Source organism: Rhodnius prolixus, unplaced genomic scaffold, assembly GCF_049639745.1.
Source record: "Rhodnius prolixus isolate KJV_2025 unplaced genomic scaffold, Rpr scaffold_13, whole genome shotgun sequence".
Lineage (NCBI taxonomy): Eukaryota > Metazoa > Arthropoda > Insecta > Hemiptera > Reduviidae > Rhodnius > Rhodnius prolixus.
In genome coordinates, this window is record NW_027411583.1 from 9,904,727 (window position 1) to 9,930,262 (window position 25,536).

General features: G+C 31.4%; 6 protein-coding genes across 10 annotated transcripts; 2 read left to right on the plus strand and 4 right to left on the minus strand.

Moving 5' to 3' along the window:
• Window positions 1–992: 992 nt before the first annotated feature.
• LOC141447723 (uncharacterized) lies at window positions 993–5,302 on the minus strand. Its single transcript, XM_074115498.1, has 2 exons — window positions 5,168–5,302; window positions 993–4,402 (listed from the first exon to the last, which is right to left on the minus strand). The coding sequence occupies exon 2, from the start codon at window positions 4,258–4,260 to the stop codon at window positions 1,282–1,284; it is 2,979 nt and encodes a 992-aa protein (XP_073971599.1). The 5' UTR covers window positions 4,261–4,402; window positions 5,168–5,302; the 3' UTR covers window positions 993–1,281.
• A 314-nt stretch (window positions 5,303–5,616) lies between these two features.
• LOC141447748 (ras-related protein Rab-27A-like) lies at window positions 5,617–10,219 on the minus strand. 3 transcript variants are annotated; one of them, XM_074115546.1, is made up of 6 exons: window positions 10,079–10,219; window positions 9,781–9,945; window positions 9,647–9,714; window positions 9,444–9,558; window positions 8,542–8,654; window positions 5,617–8,430 (listed from the first exon to the last, which is right to left on the minus strand). In XM_074115546.1, the coding sequence occupies exons 2-6, from the start codon at window positions 9,928–9,930 to the stop codon at window positions 8,244–8,246; spliced, it is 633 nt and encodes a 210-aa protein (XP_073971647.1). In that variant the 5' UTR covers window positions 9,931–9,945; window positions 10,079–10,219; the 3' UTR covers window positions 5,617–8,243. The 3 variants fall into 3 exon arrangements, with proteins under 3 accessions (XP_073971647.1, XP_073971648.1, XP_073971649.1); XM_074115547.1 differs by having other exon boundaries at window positions 9,781–9,953; XM_074115548.1 differs by having other exon boundaries at window positions 9,781–9,875; window positions 10,079–10,218.
• Window positions 10,220–11,211: 992 nt separating this feature from the next.
• Window positions 11,212–12,919, plus strand: Pis (phosphatidylinositol synthase). Its single transcript, XM_074115545.1, has 2 exons — window positions 11,212–11,387; window positions 11,473–12,919. Exon 2 carries the CDS (start codon window positions 11,548–11,550, stop codon window positions 12,199–12,201), a length of 654 nt encoding a protein of 217 aa, XP_073971646.1. The 5' UTR covers window positions 11,212–11,387; window positions 11,473–11,547; the 3' UTR covers window positions 12,202–12,919.
• Window positions 12,920–14,674: 1,755 nt separating this feature from the next.
• LOC141447739 (uncharacterized) lies at window positions 14,675–17,432 on the minus strand. Its single transcript, XM_074115529.1, has 6 exons — window positions 17,084–17,432; window positions 16,772–16,942; window positions 16,586–16,672; window positions 16,179–16,352; window positions 15,930–16,097; window positions 14,675–15,066 (listed from the first exon to the last, which is right to left on the minus strand). Exons 1-6 carry the CDS (start codon window positions 17,253–17,255, stop codon window positions 14,789–14,791), a joined length of 1,050 nt encoding a protein of 349 aa, XP_073971630.1. The 5' UTR covers window positions 17,256–17,432; the 3' UTR covers window positions 14,675–14,788.
• A 10-nt stretch (window positions 17,433–17,442) lies between these two features.
• On the plus strand, window positions 17,443–19,539 carry Ski6 (exosome complex component Ski6). Its single transcript, XM_074115540.1, has 4 exons — window positions 17,443–17,825; window positions 17,927–18,136; window positions 19,049–19,258; window positions 19,348–19,539. Exons 1-4 carry the CDS (start codon window positions 17,664–17,666, stop codon window positions 19,507–19,509), a joined length of 744 nt encoding a protein of 247 aa, XP_073971641.1. The 5' UTR covers window positions 17,443–17,663; the 3' UTR covers window positions 19,510–19,539.
• Window positions 19,540–22,149: 2,610 nt separating this feature from the next.
• On the minus strand, window positions 22,150–24,403 carry RpL15 (ribosomal protein L15). Of its 3 annotated transcripts, none has more exons than XM_074115543.1 (5): window positions 24,250–24,403; window positions 23,738–23,922; window positions 23,414–23,550; window positions 22,528–22,638; window positions 22,150–22,430 (listed from the first exon to the last, which is right to left on the minus strand). In XM_074115543.1, the coding sequence occupies exons 2-5, from the start codon at window positions 23,907–23,909 to the stop codon at window positions 22,236–22,238; spliced, it is 615 nt and encodes a 204-aa protein (XP_073971644.1). In that variant the 5' UTR covers window positions 23,910–23,922; window positions 24,250–24,403; the 3' UTR covers window positions 22,150–22,235. The 3 variants fall into 3 exon arrangements, with proteins under 3 accessions (XP_073971644.1, XP_073971645.1, XP_073971642.1); XM_074115544.1 differs by having other exon boundaries at window positions 24,077–24,275; XM_074115541.1 differs by lacking the exon at window positions 24,250–24,403 and having other exon boundaries at window positions 23,738–23,941.
• Between the last annotated feature and the right edge of the window lie 1,133 nt (window positions 24,404–25,536).

The following is a 25,536-nucleotide window of genomic DNA, read 5'->3' on the forward strand; positions in this document are numbered from 1 at the left end:
TGGTGAGTCTACTGAATTTAATTTTTGTTCTTTGTTTCTTCTTTCTTGGCCTTATGGTTATTGCAAATCAGCCATCATTCATTGGTCTGTCTTGAGTTTAAATTTATTAAAGACCACTCTCACAGAAAAATAAGTGAAAATTCCAATCGGTAGATTGGTGTTTACGCTAAAATTTTCTTTGAAATTGTAAATTTCAGCAAGATTTAACTTTCCTTTACAATATTTACAGTAGATGGGATCGTAATTAGAATTCAAAGGGCATTTAAAAGCGAAGTTTTCCTCATGAATTGTCCTAGAAAAATGTACAAGTAAATGTGGTAAGTCTAGTTGAGTTCTAATAATCACTTTTTCAAACTCAGAGGACTCTGCAAAGCGGATATTTCTGTGAAGATTCTAAAATCGAAAATTTGAAAGGTTCGTAATACCTTCTATTACCTAGTTTTAGTAAAAGGAAGTAAGAATATCTGTAACGGAACTGAAGGAGAAAGTCTAACCATCGCCTTCCTTAAATCTCATATCGAATTTTCCTAGCCAATTGTTCCTTGAGTACCATGTATACCATGTAAGTTTAAAGATAAATTTTGGATCTATTTTCCACCTAAATGAAATAATCTAACCTCGAACCTAGAACCTAGCCAGTCTCTTATAGCGTATAAGAGACGGATTTAAAAAAATATATAGTGTATAAACTTTATACTATTAATTTAACTAAGTTTATAAATTCGTTACCATTTTTATTATTGACCAACACCATCAATTTTTGTTTAAAATTATATTTATTGATTATATATGCACAAACTACATTGTTTTTTACTGTCAAGATGGGTTTCTTCGCCAGAAGATGGTACGGACAAGATTTCATCAGTCGAGATTTTGGTTTTTAAAATTGTCAACCGTTTTCTTCCACAAAATCATGTTTATTCATCATGATGGTTTTATTATCATCTATCAGTTCACCTTTATGTTCATTGATGATTTTTTTTTTAATAAAATTATTTGTTTAAAGTGAATGTGGTTGATTTTTAATTCTTACAGCAATCACTACTTTCTCTTGTGGGATGAGTTGTTTTATCTGTTGGCTGATTCATAGAATAATAACTTTTGTTCATATTGTTGAATGAAATTGTCTTGAATGTGTACTTAACCAATGTTTACTCAGATTATGTTTACTACTTCGTGCGTCACTATCACTATTACTGTTAACGTCTCATTGTTCCTTGTGAATCCATTCTTTTTAATGTAGTATTTTCAGTGCTATCAAACATTTTTACCATCATTTGTTTAAAAAGTGGAATCCAGTTTATCACTGCATTCAATTGGCGTATAACCAAAGAATGGTTGTTGTTCAGAGCCAATAGCCGACGTTGAAGATTGATTGTTAGAAGTTCCAGAGATTTTAAAATTTTCTCTTGGTTGACGTTGATGTACTGTAAATATAGATTCATAGCTCTGTTTTTCTTTTGGTGTTAATGATTGCAAAATCATTTCACCTTCTGTTTCACTTCCTGCAGAACATGTTAAAGTTTGAATTGCACTATTATTTCTATTTGATTGTTTCATGATTATCTCATTATCAACATCAATTTCACTTCTAACAGTATTGTACTGAGTTTGTTCTTCAATCAAATTATTAAAACTATTTGTTAATACGGACTTCTTACTGTTATATCTTCTTAGAAAGCTGTCAAATTGGAATGTTTTAAAATTTTGACATTCTACATTCAATTTTATATCTGATTGTTTCTTGATTTTACCATTTTCATTGTTCAAAAAATATTTAGTTTCTGTTAAAGCATTGTTACCAGAAATATTTACAATTTTAATTATTTCCTCGTTAGTTTGTTTCTGAACTATGTAGTTATTGATTGTTGGCACTATGTTTTCATTTCGTATAAAAATGTTTGAATCATAGGTTTTTTCACTAGGTGAAGAGAAATTGGTCGAATTAACTGGATTCACGTTTTCTACTTGTTCTGAATTCTTATCGTCAGAACAGTCTGACCGAGAAAGACCATGATGCAACTGTACCTTTCCTTCATTATTGACTAATTCCTTACTTTCTTTACTATTTGATTTTCTAAAATTTTCAGAGAAGATTCTTTTATTTTCAGATATTTTCATAGAAGGTTTTTGAAAATTTGTTGAAAATACTGAATTTGTTTCACTATAATCATTTCCAATACTGTCATTAGGTTCACTATGATCTGTATTTATATAAATTGGTGTAATCGCATGCTGTGAAATATTTGAAATAGTTTTACTATCTTTTCTGTTTATTTGAGAATTATTCTCAGTAGTTGTATCGTAGGATTGTGGTATTTCAATCCTAGAATTTCTTATTTCATCCTTTACTTTATCTTTACTATTAAATCTTAAGAAGTTCTCCATATTCACACTAGTATCTGTAAGACTATTTATACGCTTTAAACAGTAGGCTATTTCATTTTTATTATTGATTCTGTTCATACATTGAGTTTTGTCGACTTTCTTTGTGTTTTTATTATTCCAAAATATATTTTTATTAAAATGTAATTTATTATCTTTGTTTTGATATAAACTTCTACTTATTGGTTGAATTAATGGACATGCGTAAGTTGCCGATAATTTTCTCTTAGTTTTTAACCTGTCATGTGTGCATATGTTTGAATGTTTTCTAGAAATATTGTTTTTCGAACAGAATGAATTTTCTACTAATAGATTTTTCCTTTTCAATTTGTACTCATACACCGCATTACCTACACTTTTACTACAAATTAAACGTTTTTTACTCCCTATCAGATTATTCTGTTGGGCAAAATCATCGAATTGTATTTTAAAAGTTGGCACTTTACAATTTAAATTAAATGAATTTTTATTTGCTAATTTATAGCGACTGAATTGTAATTCTGTTTGTTTAATAATTTGTTCTAAATCCGCGATTTCTACTAATTTATTGTTTGTAAATTTATTTCTTTGTTTGTACTGATTTTCACTTGGGGAAATGATGATTTTTTGACGAGCTTGATTTTTCTCAAGTGTGCCCCAGTCTATAGTATACATTGGATAAAAAAAAACTTTTTTAGCCAATCTTTTAACGTTCTTATTCTCATCAAATTTGCTTCTAGATGATGGAATATTTGACTCAGTGGTTGTTGACGCATCTTGTCTCATGAGATTACTACTTGATGTTGATTTATCCAGTCTCATCTTGATTTCATCAGTTTGAGTTAGTTTTTGAATTTCCGCGCCAGCATCTCCGGTTTCTCCCAGAAATGAATTCGTATTCTTTTTGGGTTTTTGTACTTTCTCTAGTGAATCCATTGAAGTTGGTTTTTTTGTAATAGATGCCAGAGGATTCATATCAAGGACACTCAGTTCTCGTTTCAGTACATCTGTTTCATATTCAGCTGTTTCTGCGCTTTCATTGACTAAACACACATTTTCCAGTAGAGGTTCTTGTTGCATGGGAGCGCTTACTTTTGCTGGTGCTAACAAATTTGGATATTTAGATGGAACTGCAGGCTCAGTTAGTGGTAAACTTTCTTCTAGTTCTTGAATAATGCTTGTTTTTTTAGCTGGATTAACTGAATGAGATGATTTTTTGAATTCTCCTTTCCCTTCACTTTGTTTCGGTAATTCTGCTTCTTCCTTTATTACACCCTTTACCAACTGCGTACCTTTTAATTTCTCACGTGCTTCATCCTCTTCATCTTCTTCGGACAGTTCTTTAAGAAGACTTGATTTATTTGTTTTCTTTGTGTTGTGTTTGCCTTTACGTTGGTTAATCAATAATTTATCCATAGTTCTTTTCATAAACTCTTCTACCATTGGATGTAAATCAAATGCAATACTCCTTTTTTTGTCCAAATAGTTTAATTGTAATTTGAAACATTTTCTACTGTAATTCCCTTTCATCTTTCTTCTCTGTTTATTGATGCCTCTACTGTCGCCATTTAGAGTCCTTTTTTGTTTTCTATTCTCTACTTCCAGAGATTTTACGTTGTAATTATTTAGGGTAGTTTTATACGATTTAGTGTGTTTTTTATATGGCAATTTAAGCAAAGATCTGTAAACATGTTTTTGTTCATGTGGTTGTAAGTTCTTTGATTTTATATCTTTAAATTTTACTAGTAAATCTTTTATCGAATCCTGTTTATAAAGGTAAGGGAAATCTATTTGTGAAAGAAAACTGTAATTATTAGCTGTCCAGAGGTTGTTTTCTTTGTTACTAAAGGAAATTGTGGCTGAATTGAATAATTTTTCAATCTTATTAAAAAACATTCGATTTTATTTTTTCTTTTCTATTGCTCTCATATTTTCAAAATATAAAATTTAGAGTAGCGTAGTGTGTTGCGAGTTTTGCGACATCTTTACTTTTTTCTACAGCAATTGAACAATATTTTAATTTCTTCATTTTAAATTGCTAAAAAAAAATAGTTCAAAAATTTGTTTGTTATCTTATTATAAGCAAATAAAATTGTGGTGCAGCACAAAAGCGAAAGATGCTGATTCGAGAAATGGGTTTAAATACCCTAAATTTATTTAGGCGCGGCTACATCTGAGGTTTTCGCGGCCCGGAACTTTTTTCAGTTTACTGCCAGCTAAGGACAGTGTTCACTCGTTACTGTCTATCACTGAGCTGTAAGAAGCTCCTGGAAAGAGAAAATCTAAGGGCCAGCAGCTGGATTCGAACCCGGCATCTCGCCGGTGGAATCCCCAGTATACGCTAACCACTGAGGTAATCTGTTTCCTTATTACCTTCCCTTAGTGCAGTCAAATGGATTCCATTCAGCGGGCTAAAAGATAATTAAATAAATGGTACGGACTTAAATTGATATCACTCTAAACTAAACAGACACAACTAACTAACCCTGTACGATACTTTACTTAAAAACCTATCTAGGCATATGGATTCGAGCTATAGGGCTCTACTAAACGCAACAATATCTCTCGAATCTAATACTTTGAATCAAAAGTCCTCCGCGGTATTACTCTTCTGCCACACAGATTTCCATAAAGTATTCTCTTGGGTGCTCCATAGTTATTCTTTGCCGGTGCTCCAAAACAAGAAACTTAGAGAACGTTCTTATACCTATGTCTCAAAGGACATTTTTTGGGCACCCGAGTACTTATAATTAGTTTAGTTTACTTTAGATTACTGAATGATAAATTATGATCAAATACTTACCAAATTTTATAAAATTAAAAAAAAATAATAGAATTTGAAACTTTTTAACAGGTTATATATAAAATTAAGTAGTCTTCAAAATAATTTTTTTTTTTTTACTACAAATATGCACATGATAAATTTTGTCATAGAAACTGTATGAACAATTTGATTAATATCGCTAATTTATAATTCGAAACTCGCATGTTTTTGATGTTTCTGGCCGATTTTGGATTTTAATCTATTATTGGAGGTTCGTTCATCAGATTGGTGAAGAGAATTTGACTTTAATTATGTTTCTGTCATACACAATATACTTGTTGATTCAGTAGCAAGAATATAATACGAAAATTAAGAAGAATTCAAGAACGGTGTAATTTTCTCAGATATCTAGGGTAGCTTTAGTGGCTACCAAGTTCTACAAGGTTAATTCAAGGCAATGTGAGACTTCCTTGATATTCTGGTGAGTATTTAGGGAAAGGTTTGGAAAGAAAAAAAAGAAACGACTTAACATGTGCTGAGTAAAAGTAGTGTATGGCTAAATGTTTGTCGCATTAAAGAAGAAAAACTCGGCCTTCAAGTTTTTCAAGTTCCTCTCCAGAATCGAAATTTAATCAAACAGTCATCACTGGAACTAAGGATGACAACAGATATCCAGAATATCCGACTGCTTGCCCATTCGCACAGAATTAGAATTGTAATTCTAATTTTTTGCAGGCAACAGTAAGATGTTAGATCCATGATTCTATATAGATGGAGGAGAGTAAAGCCAATTAATTCCATCTTAGAGCTGGAATTTCTTAAAGTACACATACTGTCCAGGGAGTTTCAACCCCTAAATCCCCTTTCGGGATGCGCCTATACTTGTACGTTACTCGTTGAATGATACGCACTTTTGGTCTCAAATTTAGTATTTTTTTGGTAAAGGTAAAAATTTTCGGGTTACTTAGGGCCTATCTTCGTTATCTTCGCAATAACATTTATTTTATATATTATAACACAAATTTACACCGTACAAGTTGAAACAGAGATATTTATTTCACTGTATAATATAAATTAATGTTTATTATAGTTATATTAAACTTAATAAAATCATTAAAGAGGTATTATGCCAAAAACATATGGCTTAGATAATAGTTACAACTCTCAAATGTTTTGTTCTTCCTTTTGTTTCTATTTAATTGTATTTACTACTTTAAGGTGCTTTCCATTTTACCAGCTGTATCATTATACAGTGGCGCCCAAAAGTATTTGCACAAGTGAATTATTTCCTATTTCTAAATGAGTACACGAAATAGGATCCCAAAACTTTTATCATTATAATCTTTAGTTCAAATTATGTACATTTAATAACAAAACGAGATAAAACATTATCATGTAAATGAATAATTCAGAAAATAAAAAAAATTGACAGTTCAAAAATATTTGCACAACAAATTTATTTTGCAAATAAGATGTCAGAATTTTAATTTTAGTACTTAGTATGAAGTTCCTTGGCTTCAATTAAGGCCTGAAGTCTTCTAAAGATTGAACAAACCATGTTTTGTAAGATTGGAATCAAGTTTTTCTCATTCTTCGAGTAAAACCTCAACCAGACGGTCCCTTGTTCGTAATGGCGTGTTTGCGCACCTTCTGCTCCAGAATACTCCACACATTTCAATTAGGTTTCAGTCAGGGGATTGTGGGGAGTGTATGCAGTCTTATGGGAACGTTCTGCAGTAGCCACGCTTTTGTTTTCTTAGCTGAATGTTTTGGATCATTAGCCTTTTGAAAGATTAAGCAGTTTTGTGTGCCCAAATTCTCAGCTCTGCTCTTTAAGTTGTCGCGCAATATACTCACATAGCCATCTGCTGTCGTATTGCCATGAATCTATACCACTTTGCCGACTTCGCTGCACGCCACACATCCCCATACCATAACATGCACTCTACCATATTTGACAGTTGGTCTAACATGCAATATTTTCAGTTCTTGATTTGGCCTTTGCCAAGTGTGTTTCTTACCATCGCTTCCAAAAACATTAAACTTGCTTTCATCACTAAGTAGTACATTTGCCAAAATTCTATAGGCATGTTTAACAGGTTTTGGCGAATTCGAGCCTCTTCCTCCGGTTGAGTTCTTTATGAATGGTTTGCTCCTAGGAACGCTCCCTTATAAATCAGCTTGATTAAGCACTCTTTTTACAGTAGTAACGCTTACACTCTTTTGAGAAGTCGTTTCCACCTTTTCAACCAATTGCCAAGCACTCGATGATGGATTTATTGTTGCCTTATGGATAATGTTCCGACATTCTCTTGCCGTTACAATTTTTGGTCGACCTTTTCTTGGTTTATTTAAGCATTTCCCCATTTCCTCGTATCCTTTAATTACGTACTGCACTATGGGAAAGCACAATTCAAAATTTTTCCGATTTCCTGGAAGGTTTTCACCATATTTCTTTTAAAAAAACGATTTTTCTCAGGTTGTGAGGGATAATTCGGCTGTTTTGATGCCATGCTCTATTAAGACTGGTACATAATATAAACAAATGACAATGGAAAATGAAAAATGACAAATAACAACTTTAAATTTGACTTTTCTAATGAATATAATTAAAATTAGTCAATATGAACATATTCATTCTAGGTTGTGCAAATACTTTTGAACGGTCAAATTTTTTTAGTTTGTGAATTACTAATTTACATGTTAATGTTTTTTCTCTTTTTGTTATTAAATGTACATAATTTGAACTAAAGATTATAATGATAAAAGTTTTGGGATAGTATTTCGTGTACTCATTTAGAAATAGGAAATAATTCACTTGTGCAAATACTTTTGGGCGCCACTGTACTAACTAGTTAATGTAGCTTTTAAGAAAATACATTAAAAACCGTTTGTACGGAATAATCACATGTTAGTTACACAGTAAACTATGTTATAACATAGACATGGGACCAAAAACATTTTTTAGTAGACTAAAGATGGACTCAAGAGTAGCCACGAAACGATTTACCTTACAAAAACAATTTTACTAAATTTGAGATAAAAGAAGGGCTTATTATTCATCAACTAGTCCATAAAAACTATATTACCAAATAATTTAATTAAATTTAAAAATCTAACAAAAACATTTTGAATTTTCCTGGCCATCTGTTTTAGATAGAATTCGTTTTTTAGAACTTCTACTATCAAGTATTGCTTGTTCTGATGTAGATTCCATCTTTTTTATTACTAAATCCACAAGCATTTCGATGGATGCTGATACATTAGATCCAGTAGCTGCACTTGTTTCAAAATAAGGTAACCTAAAACAGAGAAGAATGGATAAAATTAATTTTTTATTACGGAAGTCAAAAGTGTATATTCTGAAAAGATACGTTTATGTGAAATTCTATAATATTTAAAAGATCAATTACCCATATCTTGCAGCTGTACCGTCTGCATCTTCTTCGCTTACCACTCTTTCCAGGGGCAGATCTGATTTGTTACCGCAGAGTATAATGTCAGGATTATCACAGTATGCATATAACTGTAAGTTGATAATTGTTAAATTTTTTTAAAACAATATAAATTGGAAATGTACGTTTTGGTCATACGAGTGTTCCTGAGCACTAGTTCGCAAGAAGTTAAAATTTTATATTTCGTTTTTGGGACTCCCAAAGGAATAGTCAGAAAATTAGTAACCAAGTTCTACAATTGAAAGAATCTCATTAAATAACGGAAATGGTTGTCAATGACTTTCGAGAAAATGGTGGAAAACTGGAAAAACAAAACCTCTTCAGGAATTAGTCATGAACTCTGGTCACCGCTATTTCTTTATTCAAAGATCTTTAGCAATACATTTAATCGTGGTTATACTGAGTAGAATATGTCTTTACAATACTCAGTCGTGGATTAAAGAGAGTTATGTTAACCTACCCCTGCCTCACGATTACCTTTAAATGAAGATTCTTGGAAAACGGTTTTTTAAAAAAGTTTTAGTTATAAATGATTGCAAACAGTGTACCAATTTAAAATAATAATAATAATTGTCTCTAATTAAGAAATACTATAAAAATTCTTATAGTGAGGTTGAGGGACCATATTATCGCGACCCCTTTGGCACCTCGTGGAAACACCAAATTTGAACCGTAACGGGAATTAGATATCGGATTAAACATTCTGAGATTTTCCTTTGATATACATATTAGTAAGGCAACAAAAATTAAAACACTATTACTTTGTCAATTATATTTGAAAAAAAAATAATATTAAGAGAAATTTGTGCGTTTTATAAACCAGTTTTCGTAAGCATATTAAAAAAAGAAAAGAAATTCACCCTTAATTGTTCAAGCCAGTATCGAATGTCCAAAAATGATTGTTCATCAGTTAAATCAAACATTACAATAAATCCCATTGATTCTCTGTAATAAGCTGTGGTTAAACTTCGAAATCTTAAAAAAAAAAAAAAATTGTGTTACTAAAATGATCAAGTAATTTTTTTTTTAGGACAGTTGCATTGTTTTAAAAATAACAAATAACCTTTCTTGTCCAGCAGTATCCCAGATTTGTAAACAAAGGCGTCGATTTTGTCCATGAATTTTATAAATCTAAAATTTAATTCTATTAGAAAAACAGTCACGGCATTAAAAAATTTATATTTTGCGAAATCTTACCAATTTCTTTACAGCAAAATCAATTCCCACAGTTGAATAAAATCTTGTATCAAATGTACCATTAGTGAATTGATTTAGAAAACTTGTTTTGCCAACTCCAGAGTTTCCAATACAAAGAAACTTGATTAAATAATCAAAATCACCGTCCATAAATAAAAGCGAGATCTAATTCACTCAAAGAAATTCAAATCAAATAAATTACAATCACTTCATGCAAACTAAGATTTAGCTAATCAAAAGTTTTGAAGATAAGCTGTATCTTTATTCTTAATTTCACATAAACAAAATGGGTACTTACAAGTCATTTAAATATAGAAGAATGTTTTTTTTCTTAATCATTAGTAAAATATATAAACATAAAGGCACTCCCTAAATTGAAAAATAATAGTATAAATTCCTTTCCTAATGAGCAAAGTAGGCAGTAAATTCATTGATGTGTTCAAATAACCTATTCATTGGTAACAATTAAATACATTTTGGTTAAATAAGGAAATAATACAATGACACAGTCTATAACTTGGCAGAAGTCCCCACTAAATACGCGTGAGTTGGTTTATGTTCATAAAGATAAGGTTTGTGCAGGAAATACTTTTACTGATAATTCCATAGAGGTTTTTGTGTGAAATTAATGGAATTTTTTTTTTTCTTCTATTTTCTGCAATTTAACGATTAACTGAACTCCTTAGCATTGTTTACGCATTTCGTTAATGTTTATTAAAACGTCACTAAATTTTCTATTATTTTCCTTCGTTTTTTCATCAGTTTAAAATCTGCTTATGACTAATTAGACTTTTGTTGGCGTTATCTGCTGAAAATCTATCTTATTATCACTTATTTAATTCATATTTAATAAAAGTAGCTGATAATGAATTAGTTTTCAAGGCCAAATGTACTCCTATTTTAATCTGTAACAATATAAAACTCCAGTTACTCATGTTATAATTAATTTAATTTTTAGATGACAAAGAGAAAAGTTGCTCCCGATGGAATAATCATCTTCAAATATGACTATACTGAAAATAGATCTTACATAATTGATGAACACTCCTTACAATAGGCTATGGATTAAAATGATGTATGGTTTTCACAGAAAAAAGTACTAGCTGTTTGAGCTTTAAACTGAAAAAATGTTACATTAAGATCTTTCAACTCTAGCGAGTTAAACTTCTTTGAGATATTTTTTGTTTTAAAATAAGCCCCGTTTAGTTTTTAAGAATTTTGTGCATTGTTAACAGCGTAATCTGCAGTATTATTTTAGAAAATCCTTACTTTCAATTTACTAGTATTTTACTCCTATACATTTGCTATAAAAAGTTGCGCTAGGTAAAAAATTATATAAACACTTATAACAAGTATTATGAATATTTAAACTAATCGAATGAATGGAGTTGAAACGTTTTATTGGATTTGAGTTAATAAATAAAAAAAAATTGATAGAAGGTTAGGTATCTGTGGATAGGTTACAATCTCTTACTTTAGTTGACATTTTGTGAAATAGGCTTGACAAAATTGTGTGAATGCTAGTTGCTATACGAATCAATAAAAAGTTTCAGTTGTTTTAATTGACCGCTTTGCGTACTCACACATAGTTTTTGAAACATACATAGGTAATTCAAGTGAAATTTTTACTAATCCAGAAAAAAGTTATTTTACATTTTCTCATTTTATTTTTAAAATAACTTAATCCTTTAGTGATTCACCAAGAAGTTTGGAGGTGAAAGATTGTTGTCTTCATTTTTGAGCTTTCTATAAAAAATTAAAAACATTATGGCTATAGAAGATGAAAATATTTTCCTGTTCATTCCAAATATCATTGGATATGGCAGAATTATATTGGCAATAATTTCTTTTTATTTTATGCCAACAAATTATGTAATCGCTGGCATTTGTTACATTGTAAGCGGATTGCTGGATGCTTTTGATGGTCATGCAGCAAGACATTTCAATCAAAGCACTAAATTTGGAGCTATGTTAGACCAATTGACAGATCGTTGTGGTACAATGTGTTTATGTGTAACTCTTAGCTATTTCTATCCGAAATATATGTTTCTATTTCAATTGTCAATGGTCATTGATATAGCTTGTCACTGGATATTTCTTCATTCATCATTGTTGAGGGGTAAATCCAGTCATAAATTCCACGATTTGAACGATAATTCCATCATGGCTATTTACTATACTAAAACAGTATTATTTTTGTTTTGCGCTTGTAATGAATTGTTCTATGCTTCGTTGTACCTACTACATTTTACACAAGGTCCTCTTATATTTAACGTAGGATTGTTCAAAGCAATCGCATATACCACAGCACCAGTGGCATTCCTCAAGACATTAATTTCGCTAGTTCATGGATATGTGGCATCAATTAATATTGCTGCAGTTGATAGAACGGAAAGGCAAGCAGCGAAAAAAAGTAATTAAATTTCATTGGGTCTATAAAACTTATTAAAAACTACCCAATTAAATTCAACTTTGCGTTTGCCTTTCCTAAAAGAAGTGTTTAAACTAACAATATCGAAATATTGGTTAATTATTCAATGTTTTATTAACCCCAGCCGTGTTCGTATCTATCAAAGAAAACAAAAACATGGGCATTTTATATTTATTTAATTAATTTACATTCCAGAAAGAATCTAGTATTTCTTGGATTTCAATTTTTCCGTAGTTATTTTAGGATTTCATTAATGCGGGCTTCATTTTTTCTTTTTATCAAAGATAAATCTTAATTGTAACTTGCATGCTATATAGACGCATTCCCGATAATTTTCCAAGAAATTTACACTACAATTTTTGACTGTTTAAACAAGTAATAATAAATATAAGAAACCCTGTTTTGATGTAAAAGTACTTTAAGGTGTTGACATTGTCTGTTTTAGAATTAAATGTTGATAATATTGCTAGTCATCTAATATAATTATGAGTTAAATGAAGTGTAAGAATTTTTTTTATACCAATAGAACTTAGAATTTTTTAAATTTAAAAAGCAAATGATTATGTTCTAGTCAGAAAAAAAAATTTGAAAAATATGAAATTAAAGTATTGTATGTCCTACCCAATGTCTTCCGTATAGTTTGAAATTCCTTTAGTTTCAATCAGTTTTAAGAACGTTGATTGAAAAATAAATGTTTATGCTATAAAACAGATTGTTTCATTTGTCTTGGAGTTTACACTTTAATTACGAGTATATAACCCTTGCATACGTGCATAACATAATTTCATTTTACTATTTATTTTTATCTATATTTATATATAATTTTTCCATTGAGAGTTTATTTGGTCGGTTTGAATATTTTGGTGGTTTCTACATAATTTAATCTCGCGTCTGGTTTTCAGAATCATTACAAAACGGTATTATAATATTTTTATAAATTTTAACATCTTTTGGAGAAAGAAGCCACCGAAGAATCCTTAAGTCTGCACATACTAATTTTTCAAACTTGCAGGAAGGTCAATTGTTCATCAAGAGAACTACCTGTTCTAGCTTGCCACAAATTATAAAGGACTCGTTGAGTTGACCGTAGAGAGTTTAGAAGAAGAAATATGCATTTAGTAAATGTGGTTAGTCTTAAAGTGACTTCAAGAGTGGGGCAGCTGATCACTGGCAGTCCTTCGAGTTATTTACCAATATTGAAGAGTAAGAGGTTTGCTGGCGATAGATAGCAGATGGGATAAAGCATTTAAGGTATTTAAAGGAGCATTCGAAGGGAATGCAAATATTCAAAATTTGAACTAAACACTTGAGTGTATAGCCGTAAATTAGTGTGCATTGTTTGCTTTTATTATATTCGTAGATCTGTGAATGGGCATCACGATCTTCTAGCCAAATTTACAGGAACGGAGTGGGTAGAGAGTTTCCTTGAATTAAGGGATTGTAGTAGGGAGAAAAGGAATTATTATTATTATTATTTACTGTTGTATATAATGGACAAAAACGGATCGTTGTGGATGTTTTGGTTGGAAATATACAAATGCAAAATTGGTGATTCAGCTAAGGGTTTTGGATTGGATTTTTTTTTAAGTCGATAATAGTTGTAGCGTTTGATAGAGCCCCACATTTCTGTCCCGTCGGTCAATTAAGGTTTTATTATATTACTGTAGATAAGAACTTGGGAAGTTTATAGAATAAAAATTTAGAGCAGTTTTGTATCGTCGGGCTGGAGGATCCTATCACTTGTATTTTGATATTGATTCCAAGTCTTCTGCTCTGATAGAGTGTCAAGAAGCTGTTTTGGTGGTATCTCACTCCAACTGCAGCAAGAGGGACGGAAGTAAACAAAATCTGTCCACTTTTCTAAATGCCAACTTTTGTTTTTTTTTTTACTCACGAGGTTTTTTGTTTTTTTTGTGAAACCCTAAATGGAAAAATCTAGAAAATTGCAGTATTTCTCTTGAAAGGGATAAGATCAAGATTTAATTGATTTTATCGATTTATTTGAGCAGTATGAAGAATTTGCGAACTTGCCAGTTTTAAGTTTTCATTGGCATTTTGAGTCCCTCTAAGCACGGAAAATATAAGAGAGCAGCATAACTTAAAAACTGAAAATCGCCAAATGTTCGTTATTTAGAATTGATACCACCATGCTTAATTATAATCGGGCAATATCAGGTAACCGGGATTGCCTCTTTACTTATCGATTTTCAGTTTTTGAGGATTTTCTTTAAAAATACCTGCACTTTTTTTAAAAAAGTACAGGTATTTAAGTACGCTTTTGAACTTTTTAATTATAAATCGTAACTTGTTTAGCCAGACTTCACTAGATCTAAATTGCTTCAATTTTCTTTGACCTGCAGTTCCAAGTAATTTAAGTTTAGACAATTTGATGCATTAGGAAAGTCAGATAATGGACAAAAAATGAATTAGCAAGATGGAATTGATCAGGTATAAAATATAAATATAATCTTTTTTATTAATAAGTTTATTTGATATATAAAAAAATAATTTTGTACAAGTATTTTATAATAATGGTAATATTACTAATATGTGGGAATAAATTTCCACTTAAAATAGTTACAAAGCAATTAGTTGTTTCTTGGACGAAGGTGCTAACTGAATCACTGGCTGTCGAAGCGGAAAGGTTTGTTGTGATGGCGGAGCGCTGACTATAACAGATTTTCTCACTGGTACATTCTCTACTTCATCGCCGAATTGGTCCGAATCATTTGGTTCAGCGGGTGACATTTTAATGGTTATCTTTTCACCTGGATGTGTATTTCTAGCGTGACGAAGTAAATTATCTTTACGACTGAATTTGGTTGAACATAAACTGCATTCGTATACCATCACTTCTGTAAACAGCAAAATATAAATAACTCTCCTACAGTTTTACTACGTTTCTCGAGGTGATAACTATAAGAACATTTTAACACGCACTGCGAACTATCCCAGAAAAATCAACTGAAAACTTTTTGTCTATTCACGAAGTACAAGTAAAATCGAAAAAAATCATAGAAAAATCCACTCACTAAAGTGGTACTTCTGATTTTTTAAACTTTCCATAAAGTAAGAATTGTGGAGGAAAAAACCTTTTTGATTTTACAATTTAAAATACAGGGAACCGTACATAATACGGTTCGTCTGAAAGAAAGAAACTCATCCCCTAAACCAAGAGTCTTCTTCATGAATTCGACAAAAATTCCTTAAATAATATTACAGAAAATCGTTACGAGCCATTTTTTTAAAAACCTCAAAAAGTGAAACTTCACGAAGTAAAGTGGAGATTCTTGATTGTGAAATTTTCTTCACACTCTGAATTTTAGCAACTAATTTTTTTCTTTCTTTAATAAAATCGCCACAGGTGCAAGCATTATACTGTAATGATACTATGGAGGGAGTCTAACCTTTCGCAGAGGGATAGAATTTTCAGAGAAAAATGTTTTAATTAAAAACGTTTTAGATGTATAGTACCATAACGTACAATTTTTATAAATAGTTTGACTACATTATTATTATCAAACGCATTTCAAATTAGATTTTCATTTTTAAGGTATGCAGACCACACAACACTAAAAACCACAAGGAAACTCAACATTTCTTGTTCCGACATAAAACTACAATTCAATAATCATTGCTGCATCCTATTAAAAGCATTGAAAACATCCTGAGCTTTCTCATCTAAAGAAATTTTAAAAAAATAAAACTGTCAACTTACTCTCGTGTTGTTTTTCATGTCTGGTGAGTTCGTATTTCTTTTTAAAAGCACAATTACATACAGAACATTCATACGGTCGAAACCCAGAATGTATGACATAATGGGCGTTTAAATTAAATTTTCTAGGAAATGATTTACCACAATGTTCGCAAACAAAATTTGATACACCTGCAATTCAAATTTAAAAAATTGAAGTTTATAATAGTATGTTTCCATTACTAATACACTAGGTGAAAAAATAAATCTCACCAGAATGTTTAGATAGATGTCTTTTATAATCATATTCAGTAATATAACCTTTTTTACACTGATTACATTTGAAAGGTCTGTCAGGATCGTGGATGCGCATGTGAACTTTCAAAGAGCTCGTACCACTTAGCACCTTCTTACAGACTGAGCAACATTGTTTTCCTATAACTCCTTCTGTTAAAAACAAAAAAAAATCCAGATAAAATACAATATAATAAATGAAGTGCATGTCAATAGTGTTCTTTTATCATTGTCCTACATCGTAGCTTCCTTACTATTCCGAATTTTTTAAACTTTTATATTTTTTATAACATTATACAAATTATTACGTACTTCATTGTACTGAACAACACTTTAAAAGAAGTGCACCTCTACTACCCTTCACAAACTACTATTCAAACACTTACCTTCGCTATGAACTTTTTCATGTCGTTTTAATTTGTCTTTTTGTTTGTACGCTTTATTACAGGAACTGCATTTGAATGGATATTCACCTAAAAACAATGAGACATTGTTAAAAAAAAAAAAAAAAAAAAAAAAAAAGAAGGACATTTCATTCTTTAACACAGAAGTAATAAAAGAGAAAATCTTACCGCTATGTGTCAAAAGATGGTACAGTAGATGTGAATTTGTTACAAATCTTTTAGGGCATAATTTACATTGAAGAGGCCTTTTTCCTGTACTACAATATTCGTGGTACGCACTCTGTCTTTTCCATTTAAATTTATGTTTACAGATAGTACACAAATAAATTGATGGCTTTTCTGTAACATTTCATTTGTTTTGTGTACGTTTGTCTGTTAAAATATGTAGGAACAATTAAAAAGAATAAATTAAGAATCATTACTTTTTTAAAAATTATTTATAAAGAAAAGGTTTTTGTAAAGGTTTTCTACATAATTTACCTTGTATGATTTTTATATGATTTCCTAAAACGAATTTCTTTCGCTTAAGCTTTTTATGTTCTTGAATTAATTCAAAATTTGTTTCATTCCTGCAGTCTTCGTTATTTTTACTTTTGTCAGATGACAGCATATCATTTTCTTCCAGATGTGGTAAAGATGGTTCTTCATTCATTATTAATAAACTGAAAAATCTTCACAAGATTCAATTTAATTTCTGTTTAAATGCAAAAGAACTTTACTTCACAAGAGGAATATCTCTCATCTTTGTAATTATTTGCTGTTGACAAACTTAAAATTCATCTTATTCTAACACTATATTTCAGGTACATTTTCCCATTTTACTTTGTGAAACCTTAAAATAACCTCTCCAGTTGTTAGAGTTTATCTAACCTGCTCTGTTACGCTGATGGTGGCGTGGATTGTGGATTCAAAAGTTTTTACTGGTTCTCTCAAAAAAGTCATTTTTGCGAGATATTTGATTTTTAAGACTTCTTATTCATATTCGAGAACAATGAAAACCTTACAATAATTTGTAGTTAGAAGGAACTGTTATTATTTTAAAGGTAAAAAAATATTCATAATGGAATTATTAAATGATCAAGGTCTAAGGATTGACGGAAGAAGAGCTAATGAATTGAGACTTATAAGATGTAAATTAGGTATTTATAGTCATACTGATGGAAGTGCCTATTTGGAACAAGGAAATACAAAAGTTATAGCCGCTGTTTATGGTCCACGTGAAGTATGTTTTTTTTAACTATATATTCAATTCACTTAGCGTTTTTGCTACATTATCAATTTAAAATGATGCTTAACTGTTTTAATTAAATTCCTTTATTTTAGATGCGAAGTTCTCGTAAATCCAAAATACTTCATGATTCTGCTTATCTTAACTGCCAATACAGTATGACAGCATTCAGCACAACAGAAAGAAGAAATCGAAATAGAGGGGATAAGAAAACTACCGAAATGACTATCAATTTACATCAAGCTTTATCATCAGTGATTCGTTTGGAACTTATGGCAAGATCAGAGATTAATGTTTATGTTGAGGTAGAGTATTTGAGTTTTTTGTAAATTGTCTTCGATTATTGTTCCATTGTTAGTTTGAATTATATTTCCTATCACTTGATCGTATAAGTAATTACGGTCAACTCTGAAGTTTGAAGTATACGTGCTATTTCCTCAGATATCTTGGCGTCCCAGAAGATATTCCGTTAAGAAGGTGATGTCTGGTGATTAGGGCAGGTATCCAGTTAAAAAAGTAGGTGCACTTCATGCTTGTTGTATATGTACAAAGGTAGTAAGTAAGAGAAGTAGTGGGGATCACTACTAGACATGTAAGTCAGTTAATAAAGGTATGTTAACTGGTGAACTACTTATTAATGAACCTGCCCAATATACGTTTTCAATTCACTTAATTCTGTCACAGAAAACACCAGGGGCGACTTAGCACCAAACATTGTGCAAAAACCAGCCTAGAAAAGGTATTGTATTCTTAACCAGCGTCTTACAACTCTTGCCTTCTTCGATTAGGGTCCTTTCGGTTGATCTTCAGCAGAGAAACCGAATAACTAATCAAATCAAATATTACCCGAACAGCTACTGACCGATTTATTTTACTTATTAGCTCACTAAACTAAATTTTGCTTACTAAACGATATTAAAAGATAACTTGAAAAAAATGCACATACAAAATACTCATTACATATAAAAAACAAAGAGATGTATAAAACATCTCTGGGGGTCTCCTACAGTGGGTGGGACATTTTCTTCCCTATGCTGAGTAGATTCAGACAAAAGGTGAGGAAATTGCCTCTTATCTTTTTGATTGCTTTACAATTGCTAGTTTGTGGCCGCGGACCTAGAAGTCTGAGACCAGAGTAGCAAGTATGGCAGAAAAAGACTAGCTGGAAAACCTTAGAACTTGTTAAAGTAGCGACTAAAATGGTTTAAATTTTTCAGGTTCTTCAGGCTGATGGTGGAAATTACAGTGCTGCAGTGAATGCTGCAACCTTGGCATTGATTGATGCTGGCATACCTCTAAGAGAATATGTAATTGCGTGCACCGCATCACTGGCCAATGGAAACGTACCAATGGTTGATATCAGTCATTTAGAAGAAAATATTGGTGGACCTACACTTACTGTAGCCATGCTACCTCTCTCTAAACAAGTAAGATTTGAATAAGTAAATTTTTAACAAAATTCATAACTGCTGACCTAACAGAAATTCCTCATCATAAAACATCTCTTAATTTTCAGATCGCTTTGATGGAAATGTCTCAACGATTCCATGTAAACTTTTTGGAAGATGTACTCAAACAGGCACAAAAAGGATGCGAAGATATCTATAATATTTTGGATACAGCTGTTAGGCTTTACCTGACGGAAATTGGTAAACCTAATTCTTATGGGCAAGAATAAATAAAATAAAAACGATTTTATGTAAGCTAATACTTGGCTGTTTTTCTTTTTTGGAATTGAATTTTAAAAGCAGTATTAATTTCTTTAAGATCTTTTACAGATCTTAAACAATTTTTTTTTACTTTAAAAATTTAATATTTTTATAATATTTAACCTTGAGAAGAGAAGAAAAAAAAGGGCAATTAGGATTGGAAACTGTGTTACTTTTTTTATTGCTAGTTTGTTTTATCAAATGAAAATTTAATTGAGACATCTTGTATCGTTAAAGAAAATTTAGCGATTTACTCTTTAATTTTTCGTGCTGAGGTGTTTCGACATGTTAAGTAAACCTCATCAACCAACCTACTAACTTAAAGAATATATTCTTCTTCGAGAAGAAATTAAAATAGTTCTTACCTAGATTTTACTATTTTATTTTCTCTTGCTAATGGAATACTGCGATCAAGTGAAATATTCTATATCTAGTATTCACCGAAACTGTTCCATTTTGAGGTCGCCAGAAACAGAAAAAGTGGTTTTTAAAAAAAAGGAACGTAAGGAATAGATTGTGTGAGATGGTTTGTGTACGGTCAGCATTTGTTCAAAGCCATCATTCGGCATCGACAATAATCTGTTGGATAAAATCAGCCAATTGAAAAGTGCCACTTTACTGAATCTGTTTTTCAGTTAACTAGGATTTTTTTTTCAAAAAATGCTCAAATGTTTTTGCTACAGACATTATACCTTAAAATACTGTAACATCTACTAGTCTTGGATCTTGAATTAGATATGGATGAGTTAGTTGTCTTCAGACCAAGGAAATGAAGTTGTTGAGGAATGCTGCTGAAAACACTGGTACCCAAAAGTTTATTCAACCAACATTTCAGGTACCCGTCCAAGTAAAGATAGAAATAACGAGACACCGTGGAACCATTTCTTCCAGGGAAAATAGCGATGTCATCCTTCAGCAGCTACAGGCTTGTCTTTGAAGATGTTCTTGCATATAAATCTTAATAATAGTAAAGATTCACTTTATATATATGTATATCTGAACGTTCGTGTACTTCCGTACTTGTTAATTGATGACCTACTAGTTTGTGGTGAGTTCGCGAAGTCCTCCTCTACAGTCCCTAACTGAGTTCGGGTAATACAGGTTTGATAATTGTGTAGTTGTACTTTTAAATGGCGTTTAGTGTTGCTCAAATTTTGTATGCGGCGGAGAAATTAAAAAAAAAACAAAAAATGATGTGATGACTCTTAACAGCTTTCTCTTAAGATTCTTGCTCATAAATATTTGTCAAACTCGGAATTTAAAAAAATATTCCATTGTTTCTTATATTGCAGTTACTTAGTTAAGCTTCCTCAGAACGCCTAAATTTTCCAGTAAAAAATTATACAAATAAATGAAAAAGGTCAAGTACACATAGTATACGCAAAGTTTATTGAAGACCAATGGAGTTATGTTCCAAGATAATCTCACTACAATATTTAAGATACAGTCGGATCTTCTGGTAAGATGAAATCGAGATATCAATTTTCAACCTCCTGATATTTGGTTCGAGATTTTTTTCGGATACAGAGTACCTCAAAATGTGGATTCATCCTTTTAAATCTAACCTTACCATTCACATCCCTTTTGTAACCGACCTAATAAAGTCTCGCTACTGCAACTTTCACAGCCTCCTTGCTCACCATCCTAATCCTCTCGTCCAACAACTCTCCTCTCTCCTCACCTTCCAGACAATCCTCCTCGTCGCTTGAAGCGGAGGTGGCCTAGGGACCTACTGATATGAGTGCAATCTACTGAGAAAGAGTTCCATCAATGGGTGGTTAATCTTACACGACTTTCATGTGAATTTAACTAGTTTCATCAAATTTACTTTATGCAACATTTGTTGTAGGTGTAAATATGACAAATAAAGTGAAGGAAAAAAATCCTTTTAAATTTCTATTTCGAAATGTTTTTCTGAAATCATGAGTTGGAAGAACATTGTGAAGTTAAGATCTACTGTAATCTATCTTCCGACATTATTCAACTTATGTAGGTAAATGCTTTTTGAATTTAAAATAATAGAATAAATTATATACATAAATCTTTCTGGAGATTAAACACCTTTGGGAACAATGAGCAATGGGCCAGATGGTTACATAATCCCTTCTGATATCCTAAAGAGCTTATGATTTTTACGAGATCAGAAATCAGTCCATCTTTTTGGATAATTAATTAGGTTTACAGCTTCCTGACTAGTGACGGGCTCTATTATCTTTAGATTTCAGAGCAGGGTGTGATTTTTTGAAAAAATATAAAGTCTAATCCAGAAAAAATACAGAGCCTCCTAAAAGATCTCTGTTGTGGGAGAACACTGCCCGAAGGTCGGCAAATGGCCCTGGAGAAAGGTTTCAAATAAAACTGTATCACCTAAATTGAAGTGTAATGAGTACTTGGATAATAAATAATCAAGGTAGGTAGTAACCATTATCAGCTGTTGAGTTATTGCTTGTACGTGCCCATTTTTTACAAACCGGTTTTTCAGACTCGTCAAAGAAAACTCGAAATAAAGCATTAGTGTATGATCCCAATACCTATCAGATCATTATTTTGCACTAAATACATGCAATAGATTCGGATAGAAAGGTAAAAAATAATTAAAAAACAACAAGTACACTCTAAATATAAAACCCACTGAAAGAAAAACTTTATTCAGTAGATTATATAAACAAAAGTACATAAAAATAAAATAAAAGATTTATCGCTTCCTTCGCAACTGGAGCGTATTCCTTCTGATCCAGGCAGCTCTTCTGGAACCACCAATGGTTTGTGAGTACCTGTGACCCTTTCCAAGACCTCTGGATTTTCTACCGGCTGATGTTTTGCCACGCATTTCTCTATGTTTATGCACAGCATCGCAAATCCAATTTATTTTTGCATCACGTCTTACTGCCTATAATAAATGAAATTAATAACAGATCAATATTAGAGACCAATATATTTCTTTCAAAAGAAGGCAGCTTTAGAAGGAATGGTTCTACAGAAATTACCTTGTGGGCAGGATCTACGGTGATTACTTCATAATATTTGTAAGTGGAATCTTGAGCGACCCAATAAGAGTTCAATACTCTCAATCCTCCACATTTTCTCCCAACTCGATCCTGAAAAAATAGATGTATTTATATACGTGTATAGTTGATTAAGTCATTTCCTGAAAAGGCTTCTGTCTGCATATACCTAAGTTTCTTCCCCGGGACTTCGATAGAATCACGAAGAGATAGCAAGGATAAGTATTAAATGTTTCAAAATTGGGAAGCTTGCTACCTAAATTTGGACCGTTGTGGGAAGCCATGGGGCACCTGCATTAAGTAATGAAAATGAAACGTACCATTCAATGCTTAACCACATCTCTGTAGTTCAAGGCACATCTCGTAGCGATCCCATCAGTTATCTATTTCAGCAGGCCGAGTTCTCAAGGGTTTCGAATTTTTGTGGATTAAAAGCATACGCAAACATGTTATGTTTCTAATATAATGTTTAAAAAATTAGTATTAAGCCTATTTTGTTTCTATGCGCGGAATATGGGTAGGCGATAATACTTAATAGCACAAAACCTAAAGATCATTTACTCACTTTAAGGACTTTTTGATAATTAAATGAAACGGAAATATTTTTGCATGTCAAAACTAACATGTAGTAATGGCAATATTGAATCAGACATTACAAGATAACACAAATTTTCGATAAAATTTCGAGATCTAAAACTTCCTACAAAAGCCCCTTCATTATGGTGAACCTATACTGAATCAATTTCCATTGTTTCTACTTGAAAGCACATTTTTCTTTAATTTTAATACTTTACAAACACCAGTAGTGATTAATCATCCTTTTATGAAAAATTGTGGAACTACAATATGCATATAGAAGCATACGTACTTCTGCCATGGCTTGTAGGTTCCTAGTTGGTTTCAACTGGTTTACTCCATGACTTTTGGGCTTTCCATAAGTAGCTCCTTTGGGCACTGGCCTCTTTCTGCCTCCACGGCGAATTCTGATACGGAAAATTGCGTATCCTGTCAACCAAATGTTCGGAAGTTTAGAGAAGCATGATTACCACATTTCGAAGTAATTCAAAAGCTCTTAGACTTTTTACTTAAAACAAAAATGTATTGTACTAAATATCAATAAATAACATTTAAAGGTAAAAAGAGACTAGTGAATTAGTGTATAATCAAAGTTCAACACATGCATTTTAGTTACCTTGCTTATTTCTGTATCCCATTCTTCTAGCTTTGTCAGGGCGAGATGACCGTGGGACCCGGTGCATCTTCGTCATTTGACGATATTGCCATACACGTATTCGAAGCAAATACCTTAGAGCATCACTCTGTTTTTTTCTGTACAGCTCTTGCACATATTTGTAAGCCCCCATTTTCTGTAAAGGCCTGCAAACAAAGTTTAACAGTTGCACTTCTATAAAAATAAATTAATTCAACGATTAACCTAAAAACTGTTTGTAAGTTGTCATATGTAAAATATTCAATCTTACTAAAAATATGTTACATCCAGTAAAATTAAATGTTTACGAAAAAGCCTAACCTATGTAAGCCGTATGAATAGCCTGGGTAGACTTTCAATTTTTAATCAAGTTAAAACTATTTAATTTATGCGAACAGCACATAAATCAGATTGAAACAAAATCAGATTAAAATAAAGTATAAATCTTATTGCAATAATTAAGATTAAAATGGATTTAAAAACATGACACCAACCTCAACCTAACTCAAAGAGCGGAACTACACCATAGAAAAAGACGTATGCAATTATGGCACACTTGATCCTAAATTTTCCCTATTTTAAAACAAAAACGGCATTCACTATATTTGAAATATTGCATATACCACTAAATAATTCGTATCTTAATGATAAGCGTAAATAATTAATTACTTTTTAATAAGATTCTCTATTATTTTTCATATGATACAACCAAAATGAATTATTTACACAAATATGGTAGAGGGGGATTCAAATTATGAATTTTCGAACGTCTATCAATTTTCTGTTCCTTTCTCTAATTTTTACAAGTAGATTTACAATATCGCTCATATCAGCAAAATAGTCAATAATTAAGTAATTAAATGGTGCAGTGAATCACTGAATCATGGCTTTCAATCTTAAAACTTGATAAGGTAATTTCAAAATTGCCAGTTTGATGCTATAAATTTTTTATTTATTTTAATATCGCCAAAATGATACTATCAATAGTTTAATTTTCCAGATTTTTGAAAGAAATGTACATCCATTGATCACACCATTGTGTGACAAGACTTCAAAACAGTTAGGAACAGAATACTACAATGTTTATCTAATTTTTGGATTATATTGTATCTTTATTTCTACATTTGGATGAATTGTCAACAAAGAGAAAAAAAACAACTTTCACAGGCAAGTAATATATTTGTTTTACTGATTCAAGTCTAGAACTAAATGGGAATGACAAAGAATAGAATAGCTTAAGATTACAACTGATGTTTATAATAACCATGATCATTAATTAGAATGTAAGAAAGATCCCGTTCAAATTTTTTCTTTCTCGACTCAGTTCTCTCTTGGCAAATTAATTTTAGAGAATTTTCATATTTCTTTTAGTTCGAACTAATCCTGTATTAAAAACGAATTTCAAGAAACAGATCAGCCTTTTTATTGGCATAAAATGTACTTTAGCAAGCTTCTTATTTGTTAGAGATTCAGAGAACCTTTGCGTATTGTATTTCAGGGATTTTTTACCATTTTAAATTCTAGTCCGAGAGATAGAGTTTGGTGAAGTTATAATTAGCTGCTACAAATGGGTGAGTGGAAGGATTTTACAGATAGGGAGACTGCATGTTCTTGTACCTATTTTCGTTGAGGCCAATCTTGTCAATCTCTTCAATATGAAGCCATGTGTGCAGAATATTGAAATACTACATATTTTGAACGGTGAGCGGTAACAGAATCGGTATTTGGGTAATAGATAACAACTGCAAACCTAGAATTTACAGTGTTGATTTGTTTCAAAA

Excerpts from the sequence above, each read along its gene's own strand:
- LOC141447723 (XM_074115498.1), bottom strand. The coding sequence starts at position 4,260 with ATGTTTTTTAATAAGATTGAAAAATTATTCAATTCAGCCACAATTTCC.
- LOC141447748 (XM_074115546.1), bottom strand. The coding sequence starts at position 9,930 with ATGGACGGTGATTTTGATTATTTAATCAAGTTTCTTTGTATTGGAAAC. Across the intron at positions 9,715-9,780 it reads ATTTTGCTGTAAAGAAATTG|ATTTATAAAATTCATGGACA; the intron begins GTAAGATTTCGC and ends ATTAAATTTTAG. Across the intron at positions 9,559-9,646 it reads GATACTGCTGGACAAGAAAG|ATTTCGAAGTTTAACCACAG; the intron begins GTTATTTGTTAT and ends TTTTTTTTTAAG.
- Pis (XM_074115545.1), top strand. The coding sequence starts at position 11,548 with ATGGCTATAGAAGATGAAAATATTTTCCTGTTCATTCCAAATATCATT.
- LOC141447739 (XM_074115529.1), bottom strand. The coding sequence starts at position 17,255 with ATGAATGAAGAACCATCTTTACCACATCTGGAAGAAAATGATATGCTG. Across the intron at positions 16,673-16,771 it reads CCATCTTTTGACACATAGCG|GTGAATATCCATTCAAATGC; the intron begins GTAAGATTTTCT and ends CATTGTTTTTAG. Across the intron at positions 16,098-16,178 it reads ACATCTATCTAAACATTCTG|GTGTATCAAATTTTGTTTGC; the intron begins GTGAGATTTATT and ends TTTGAATTGCAG.
- Ski6 (XM_074115540.1), top strand. The coding sequence starts at position 17,664 with ATGGAATTATTAAATGATCAAGGTCTAAGGATTGACGGAAGAAGAGCT. Across the intron at positions 18,137-19,048 it reads AGATTAATGTTTATGTTGAG|GTTCTTCAGGCTGATGGTGG; the intron begins GTAGAGTATTTG and ends TAAATTTTTCAG. Across the intron at positions 19,259-19,347 it reads TGCTACCTCTCTCTAAACAA|ATCGCTTTGATGGAAATGTC; the intron begins GTAAGATTTGAA and ends CTTAATTTTCAG.
- RpL15 (XM_074115543.1), bottom strand. The coding sequence starts at position 23,909 with ATGGGGGCTTACAAATATGTGCAAGAGCTGTACAGAAAAAAACAGAGT. Across the intron at positions 23,551-23,737 it reads GGGATACAGAAATAAGCAAG|GATACGCAATTTTCCGTATC; the intron begins GTAACTAAAATG and ends TTTGGTTGACAG. Across the intron at positions 22,639-23,413 it reads ACCTACAAGCCATGGCAGAA|GATCGAGTTGGGAGAAAATG; the intron begins GTACGTATGCTT and ends CTATTTTTTCAG.